The 8,772-nt window shown below is 54.0% G+C and overlaps 2 protein-coding genes across 2 annotated transcripts in view; both read left to right on the top strand.

The window, feature by feature from the left end:
* Positions 1-1,606, top strand: part of LOC144161752 (cytoglobin-1-like) — a 7,944-nt gene extending 6,338 nt beyond the window's left edge. Inside the window, exon 3 of the mRNA XM_077692355.1 lies at positions 1,517-1,606. Coding sequence (XP_077548481.1) covers positions 1,517-1,606 — 90 coding nt within the window. The remainder of the gene's footprint in view (positions 1-1,516) is intronic.
* A 1,071-nt stretch (positions 1,607-2,677) lies between these two features.
* Positions 2,678-4,936, top strand: LOC144162102 (uncharacterized). Its single transcript, XM_077692598.1, has one exon. The coding sequence runs from the start codon at positions 3,080-3,082 to the stop codon at positions 4,724-4,726; it is 1,647 nt and encodes a 548-aa protein (XP_077548724.1). The 5' UTR covers positions 2,678-3,079; the 3' UTR covers positions 4,727-4,936.
* Positions 4,937-8,772: the final 3,836 nt, after the last annotated feature.

Below are 8,772 nucleotides of genomic sequence, written 5' to 3'. Positions count from 1 at the left end.
GTGAAGTGAAGTGAAAGAGACTTTAATGATCGCCGGCAACAGGCGTAATGTCTCCACTACGCCCGGACGTATATAGCCACTCGTCGATCCTGGTGGCATTCTACTAAGCAACACTTTCGTTACTCACTGCGGGGGTGGACACCCTTGTCCCCGAAGGGAGGGCGTCGGCCCGCAGCTTTCTCTCCGGTGCTGCCGTACGAGAGCCGTTAGGACCTGCTGGACGGCTGAGAGTTGAATGTCCTTGTCGTAACTGCGTATGGCGTCTTGTAACCACGGCGGAAGGTCGGTCCTGGTTGAAGCTTCGTGTGGTCGCACTTCACAATCCCATAATAAATGGGCGGCTGTTGCCCTGGAGTTACTGCACAACACACACTTGTCGTCCGTGTAGAGCGTCACCAAGTAAACTCTGCTTCCCTCCTAAAAGCCAGATGGCCAAGTAGTCAACATTTCAGGAGGTGTTATACGCCTCCAGGAAAATAAAAAAAATAATGGTGGTTGATTCCTCCGTCATCGTAATCGGTAAAACACGAAAGTGAAATGTGCAGCGGAATCTGCAGCTGAACATAATTTGCGGGTCGGCGGCTGTCTTGTGGCTGTGCTTGACGAGTGACGTCCTGCTGGCGCGTCGCTTCGGCAAAGGTGTACTGCCGTCATTTCCGTGACGGATATGACGTCAGTGATATCTTGGTGTATCCCGGCATGAAACGCTTTCGTGTTAAAATATAAAGCCAGAAAAGGAACAACCCTAACTATAACTTACTCTTTCCCACTAAAGGTTGCTTCCCCACAAGAAGACCCTTTGCGCAGGGGTGCACCCTTTCCAGGCCGCTTGCTTCGTTGTACTGGCGTCACTTCCGTGACGGATATGACGTAAGTGATATCTTCGTAAATCCCGGAATAAAACACTTTCGTTTTAAGATAATAAGAAAGAGGCCGAACAATAGAGAGTTTTAGCAATCAGTATGTTCCGTCGTTTACGTAGTTACCGTGTTGACCGGAACCCGACTGCGCCTGCGCGTGCGGGAAGGGCGAGGAGGCGCACCCCGCCGCGACTAATTCACGGGCATGGCCAGGGCCGGCCCGCGGAACTACTCCACCCTACCGCGACGAATGCGCAAGTGCCCAGACGGGTCCCGGTCAACACGGTAACAACGTAAACGACGGAACAGACGGACTGCTAAGACTCTCTATTATGTCATTTGTCTGCATGCATAAGTTTCGGGAGGTGTTCTGACACCGAAACAAACCCCTGGCTACGCACCTGCTGACGACTTTGAGTCTGGCAACGTTCAGGTTTAGAGCAGATATCCCCCTAATATCGCCCCCCCCCCCAGATATCCCCCTAATATCCACTTTAAAAAACCTTCGAGGAGGGTAAATTCTACAAATAAATAAATAAATAAATAAATAAATAAATAAATAAATAAATAAATAAAAATATTCCCTGTACCACATGGTATGGGAGTGTCAGAAAACCCCATCCCCTGCCCCCAATCCTCACCCAACCTATGAGCAGTGGGCGGGCCGGATGGCCAACACTGACCTCTCACTTAGCCTGGTGGAGGGGGCCTGGGTAGCCATCGCGGACCAGGGCTTCCCGGACTAGAGGAGGCCCTCCTCCGGGCGGGCGCCCAACCATCACCGCCCGAAGCTCGTCTAAATAAAGTTTACTCACTCTTTCACTTCCCGGATGTAGGAAGACATTCTAGAGCCCGCTTCATGCGGCGTACCGTATACCACCACTACAGGACGATCCGAGCAAGGAAAGGGCTCCGAACCGAAGCACCGCCGAAACCAAACACGTATTCGTGCACGGCAAGCTCTCCTGCGCTGTTCACCCGACCTGCTCGTATACCCTGCCACTCAAGGGCGTAGACGGGGGGGGGGGGGAGTTGGTATCAGAAGCCCCTTCCCCCTTCCCCCTTCCCCCCCCCCCGAAATTTTCTGAGCGGTGCATTCCCGCCTCGATCCCTTGAGTTTTTTTTTACATTTTTTTCCTTCCACGGTGTTCACACTTCGCACCGGTGCAAAAACGAAACAGGAAAAGAAAATGTACACAAAATTAGTGTTTGGGGGAACGGTATCCTTTAAGTTTTTTTTTCCGCGTCGTATAACACCCCCCGAGAAATCTTTCTGGCTACGCCACTCCTGCCACATGTAAATTCTGCACCTAAAACTGCGCATTCCACCACAAGACTTGGAAATGCTTCCTTACCCCTGCCTTACCCACCCCAACCCCTGGAGGGAATGCTGGCCAGCTCAGACGCCACAACCAGCTTCAGCTCGCCAGGGGTCTCGACTGGCGGTGACCGCCCACGAACTTCTGGACTGAGAAGACCCCTCACCGCTATGGGCCCCATCAACAGGATATCTTCGTTCGACAATACCACCCCGTCACGTCACCGCCACGTCACCGTCTTCCGTCGTGGGCGACGGTTTCTCGGGCGATTTCTCGCCGAAACGGTGCGACGGTGACGGTATCGAAGCCGAGCTCTACGTTTCCGCTCCGTCAACGCGACGGGACCACGCCCCGTGGTAAACCAGCCAATCAGAAAGAAAAATTTTAAGGTTAAATTTAGCGAAAAGTGAGCACACCTTAAAAACGAAGCCATTTTCTTGACTTTTCAGGTTAAGCATGCTCAATTCTAGGCTGAACTGATCACTAGGCAAACGACCCTGTACACTGACGGAGAGCTCCTATACGAACGCCACTCCGTTTACGTTTCCGTCGTGGTTTCTTGACGTGACGGTGCCGTGACGGAGAAGGTGACGGTTGTGTGGATGAGGGCTAACGCGTCGAATCGAGGCGCACACAACGTGCGAGAAAAGATTAGTTGCGGCAGCTGCTTCAGGCAGCTGTCAGCTAGCTCTCCGTAGCTTGGAGTCGCCCAGGAACAAACGGGCCGTTCCTCAATCTGCCTGCATCGTTATTTCGGCTCGCAGTACGTAATGCGAGGCAGAACAATGTAAGGGCCAATCCTCGGGCTGTGGAGATCAGTGCGAGGTCGATGATTGACTCAGCAGGAACGCCACAGGATACTCGCTCTGTGAAGTGTTTCCGGGGGAGGTTTGTAGAGCTATGCCTAGGAAGCGCCGAAAGTCACCCACGCAGCCGGCCAGCCAGAGCAAGAACCCGCAAGAACAGACGACAGCAAGGCCAACAGCAGAAGTGAAGGCCATCCAGCTGACCAGGGGACTCGAGGTTCACACAGACCCCGTCAGCCACGCATCCGGCCATCGCGACGCCGACGCCGCAGTGCAAGCGTATTCAGGGTCCACTGAAAGCGACCACAGAGCCAACGGAGAGAACGGCGTATCACTCCGGCCGCATCGGGAACGAGCCAGCGAGTCTACGCAAATGGTTCCCGGACACTCCCTCGCCCACCGAATGCATCGCCTCGCGCGCCAAGACGTTGCGGAGGGCTACTTGGGTCCTCGCTATGCTGCCGATTCGTTCGAAAAAGACCGGGAATACCTGGCGCAATACTTCGAGCCGCAGTGGTGCAAGCGACGCGACAGCGCGCCCCCTTCCCTGCGCTGCGAATCGCGCGTGCTGGCTGAGCGGCGACCCGCCATGGGCAACGTCGCCCTGATCGTTCCCATCGACGGAATCACGCAAGTGAGGAGCCTCAACGCCATCAGGGTCTCGAAAGAACTCGAGTCTGTCGTCCCCGACGGGATCCGCAGGATTCGCGTCAACCCGAGGCTCAACCTGCTCGCCGTCGACACGCTGAACCCGGAAGCCACGAGTGTCCTGATGGGCGTACGGAGAATGTGCGGCGTGCCCGTCGAGGTGCAGGAGCCCCGGAGCTCGTTCAAGGCCGTCGGTGTCCTCTACGGCATCCAGCCGGGCATGACGGCTTCGCAGATCCAGGCGTCGATCCGCTCCAAGGTGCCCGTCTTGGGCGTCCGCATTCCCCGTCCGCCGAGTCCAGCCATCGTGACCTTCGCGTCGTCCAAGATCCCCGACTACGTGTCTGTAGGCCTGGTCCAGCACAGAGTGCACTTGTACATCGACCGGCCCCCGCGCTGCAAGCTGTGCGGCGGTATCGGTCACGTGGTGGCCGTGTGCCCCAAGCCGGCTGCCTGCAGGCGCTGCGGCGAGACTCACGACAAGGCCCAGTGCCGGGCGGCCAGACAGCGCTGCCTCAACTGCGGCCAGGAGCACGACTCCCGCTCAAAGATGTGCCCTCGGTGGCTGGAACTGCTCGAGGTGTCCAAGTACAAGCGCGTCAACGATGTCGACACTCGGACGGCGAAGGCGGCAGTGGCTGCATCGAGGAGCCTTAAACCCGTCAGCGGTGGCGTCCAATGCAGGGGACATAAACACTTACTCAGAGCGACGTTTGGCACAGGCGCAGCGTGCAGCAGCGAAGCGCACGCTATGGACGTCGGTGAACTGGCACAAGACGCTACGCAGAACGACAGATCGCGAGAATCGGGCAAAATGGAGCAAAAGAGGTTGGTATACACTGTGCAAGAACTGCTGGCCATTAGACGTCAAGTGGAAGAGAGCGCCAAGCGCCGTAGCAACGTCCACGGCCGGTGGTGGTCATTTGTCCACGGTGCGAGAAAGACGGTCCACTCACTTTTCCGAAAAGCAGTTGTCGTCTTGGCGAACCTTGTTTTGAGCGTCGCAGACAGTTTGACGAGAACTTCGTCTTCGTTGCAAGAATGTGAAGACGCCAACAGCGAACGCTATAGACCATGGCTGGGCCCGTACTGATGCTGAACAGGACAACTTTACGCCGAAAAATTGGACGTTTCTGGCTGTAAAACCTTTGTTATCATGATAGATCCTACACTATTAAAGGTAACTGGGAATCCAAGTCATTAGGCCGCATTAATCGCAAATGTACCATATTAAGCACTGCTTAATCCTATAGACTAGGGCAGTCACAACACAATTTTTGTATGTTGTTGTCGTCACTGACGCTCGTATACTCGCGCCGCGTCCTCGGGGGGCTCCGAAGCGGTAAGTTCCGTGCACGTAAAGCCGCGAGGCGAGTGGTTGCGTGGTAAGAAGCTGGGCTTATGTGCATGCGGTCTGTTACGACTTCGTCTTCTCAAGTGGAGCGTCATTCGTTCGTGCGCCCAACGTTTCTTAGTCCGTAGCTCACTGGACATAGAGAAATAAACGTTTAATGAAAACGAGCAAATTTGGTGCCAGGTGGCAGGAGCACCAGCCCTGTGGGTGGGGGGCGACCTTAGTCCGGGATGCCCTGGTCCTGGCTGGCTGCCCGGGCTCTAGCTACGACTTCTTGTTGCGGCGCAAGATCCGAGCTGGTCAGCCGGTCCACCCACTGCTCGTAAGTAGGGTTGGGGATTGGAGGTAAAGACGGGGATTGCTGGCATTCCCATACCAGGTGGTATAGGGTGCCAGGGGATGGGCAGTATAGACACAGGCCATGCAGTATTGGGTAGGGTACATTTTGTGGAGGAGGGTACGGTGGGGGTAAGAGTTAGTTTGTAGCCTTCGGAGGGTAGTGGCTTCGATGTTACCTCGGCGCTGAGCCGTAGTGGCCTCGGCGCTGAGCCGATCCGGAGCGCCGCAATGGCGTCCCGTACCTTGTCGAGGGAGGTGTTATCGCTGCCCGAGTAAGGGGGGAGCGTTTCGGTAGCCGAAGGGGCAATGTAGCGATCCTGAAGGGAGGTGTCGTCACTGCCCGAGTAAGGGGGGAGCGTTTTGGTAGCCGATGGGGCAATGTAGCGATCCTGAAGGGAGGTGTTGTCACTGTCCGAGTAAGGGGGGAGCGTTTTCGTAGCCGATGGGGCAATGTAGCGATCCTGAAGGGCCTGGAGAAGCTGTTTGTTGGCGCCGTTAAATTTGTGGAGTACAACGTTTAGATTGTGTCGTTTCGTGGTCTTACTTTTGTCAGGGTCTATTAGACAAAACATGATCCGCCATGTCTAAGCCATCCCGATCTCTCTCTCCATGCGATCACAAGCCGCGTGCCAATTTTGTCGCAACAGTTGCTGAGTATAATCTTCGATTTCCCTGTCAAGCCGGGCAAGCCGACGAAGCCAGTTGCGATTTAGTTTATATTGACACGAAAGTGTTTTATTCCCGGATACACAGATTTCACCGACTTAATACAGTCGAACACGGATATATCGAACTCCAAGGGGATCGCGAAATAGTTCGATATATGAAAAATTCGATATAACAAATATGGGCTCTGAGACGTTACCTGTTGCGGATGATCACTTAACGATCGGCGCATTCAAGAACGACAAGTAATTCCGCGCTCACGACGAAACAGGATGATTTATTTGCGTGAAACAAAATCACTGGTCTTGGCCTGCTTCTTCGTCCGGGAAATGACATTAAGGACTCTGATCTCGATCTTCTCGAGGTTGTCCAGGCGCGACAGCCCAGTTCCTTCCATGTCGCCGCAACAAAAGCGAATCAAGCTAAACGCAGCCGCCACTTCACCTGCGGACTACGATCGTGTAGCCGCACCCTTGTCCGGACGATCTTCGCCACTCGAGCTATATCAGCCTGGGTTCCTGCGACCGCAGCTACGACATTCTCGTCACCGAGGCTCGCAACAACCTGAACATTGTTGTCAGCATTCACAAAGTCATTGGCAGACACTTCTCCTGGAACAGCAGCCGGGAAAAGGGATGGCAACTCGCAAAATATGTCGTACATGCACTCATCGTCGTCGTCGCCGTCATCCCAAGCTTTGGAAAGTTCGGCCGTCACGACCGTCGGAATTGGGGGGCAGCGACCGCCGAAGAGCACCAGCAGCTCGCGCGGCGTTCGATATACCTAATGTCGTGAAAAATACCGTTCGATATAAACGTACGAATTCCTATACTTTTACACAGAATTTTTAAGGGGATAATTTATATGTTCGATATAGGCAATAATTCGATATACCCGTGTTCGATATATCCGTGTTCGACTGTATCTGTCACGGAAATGACGTCAGTGCAACGGAGCAGGCGGCCTGTAAAGGCTGCACCCCTGCACACAGGGTCTTCTTGCGGGGAAGCAACCTTTGTACTAAAGAGTACGTTATGTTTAGGGTTGTTCGTTTTCGGGTTTTATGTTTTAACACGAAAGTGCTTTATGCCGGTAACACCGAGATTTCGCTGAAGTCATACCCCTCACGGCAATGACGTCGTGCATCTTTGCCGAAGCGACCCGCCAGCAGGACGTCGCTAACCAAACACACCCACAAGACAGCCGCCGACCCGCAAATCATGCTCAGCTTCAGGTTTCGCTGCAGATTTCACTTTCGTGTTTTACCGATTCCTGTGACACAGAAATCAACCAAGGTTTTTTTGCGGAGTCGCTGTCGTGGACTGTTCTTAGCCCCACACATGCGAAGAAGCCGTGCGTCTGCTTGAGACAGGTCTGCCTTTGCGGGTGTACATATGGTAGCTGTGTCGGCATCTGGACGTAGTTTCTCTGCCCATGCCTCAATATCGACTATCTCTGCCGCTCCCGGGTCGGTCTCTGAGTCAATGAAAAGTGCGTTCTGCTGCACGAATTTTTCGGAACGCGTCCCAGTCGACCAGTCGAAGCGCTTTCCAGATTTACGCGTAACGCCGCCGGAAACGCTTGTGATGGCTACGATGTAATGGTCGCTACCAAGATTTTCTTACGTGTTAAGCCACGTGGCCTTTCTGCGCATGTTTTTAGTGAAGCATAGGTCCGGCGCCATGTCTCCACTCACACTGTTGCCGATACGGGTTGGGTACAATGGGTCTGTAACAAGGCTGAGACCATCTTGTTGGGCGTCTAGCCAAAGATTACGACCTTTAACGGTGTCCCGTTCGTATCCCCACTCGGTATGGTGGGCATCAAAGTCGCCTACAATGAGTAGAGCGTGGCCACAGGGGATTTCGATAGTTTTCCTTAGGAGGTTGGTGAATTTGGAATTATTCTTGGGAGGACTATATAGGACAAACATGCTACCACTGCCCTTTTTTTCGGGTTGGAATTAACTCAACGAGAACGTGATCCGCCGACGCCGTGTCCGCGCCGGTCTCGTGGCGAATGACCGTGAGATTGCGCCTAACGAGGGTGGTGGCAGCCGGTTTTAATTTGGATGACGCTCCGGCTGTGTCTTCCCCCAAGTCGGATGAGGATTTATAATTTTGGAGCCTGGCAAAAGTGCCAGTTTCTTGGAAGCAAATTACACCAGGAAGGCGTCCGAGTGGTTAAGTTTAATTGATGTCCGAGGTTCGCTCGCTTGCGCCGAAACCCTCGGCAGTTCCACTGCCAGACGGTAAGGTCGTCAGGCTTACGGGTGGCCTGATTAAAGGAATTAGGCATGATCCGCGGGATTTTTGAAGCTGTCCGCCGAGGGTGGACGGAAGTAAGCTTTGGAGGGTTTGACGGGTCCCGCTCCTCCTTCGCGCATCGGTCTCAGAGAGGCGTTTTCGAGGGCTGTGGCGGGCGCGTTCTGACTGGAGATCTTAGATCAATAGCGTCTGCGAATTTGGCAAGCATGGTGTCGAATTTTGCATTGTGGTTCTGACAAAGGGTTTCACTAAACTGCTCCCTGAATTTCTGGAGCATGCATGTATGAGTGACATATTGAACCGGACTATCAGGTCCGGGGGGTGCGGTTTGATTTTCAGGCACGTACAAGTCTGTCCTGTCTTTAGCTGGGCGCTCTGTGTAATTGGTTTTTCTGGCCAAATAAAGTCTCTTCAGTCTTTCCCTCGGTTCCCGTGCAATTGGATTGCCTTCCAGCTCCACTTTAAAGTTCCCGCCTGCACGGTGCGACTCCTGGAACCCGTTTTCGGAGAGTT

Source organism: Haemaphysalis longicornis, unplaced genomic scaffold, assembly GCF_048455015.1.
Source record: "Haemaphysalis longicornis isolate Haplotype H1 unplaced genomic scaffold, Haemaphysalis longicornis Haplotype H1 scaffold_12, whole genome shotgun sequence".
Lineage (NCBI taxonomy): Eukaryota > Metazoa > Arthropoda > Arachnida > Ixodida > Ixodidae > Haemaphysalis > Haemaphysalis longicornis.
This window is presented reverse-complemented; position numbering and strand designations above follow the sequence as displayed.

Coding starts and splice junctions, on each gene's coding strand:
- LOC144162102 (XM_077692598.1), top strand. CDS start 3,080: ATGCCTAGGAAGCGCCGAAAGTCACCCACGCAGCCGGCCAGCCAGAGC.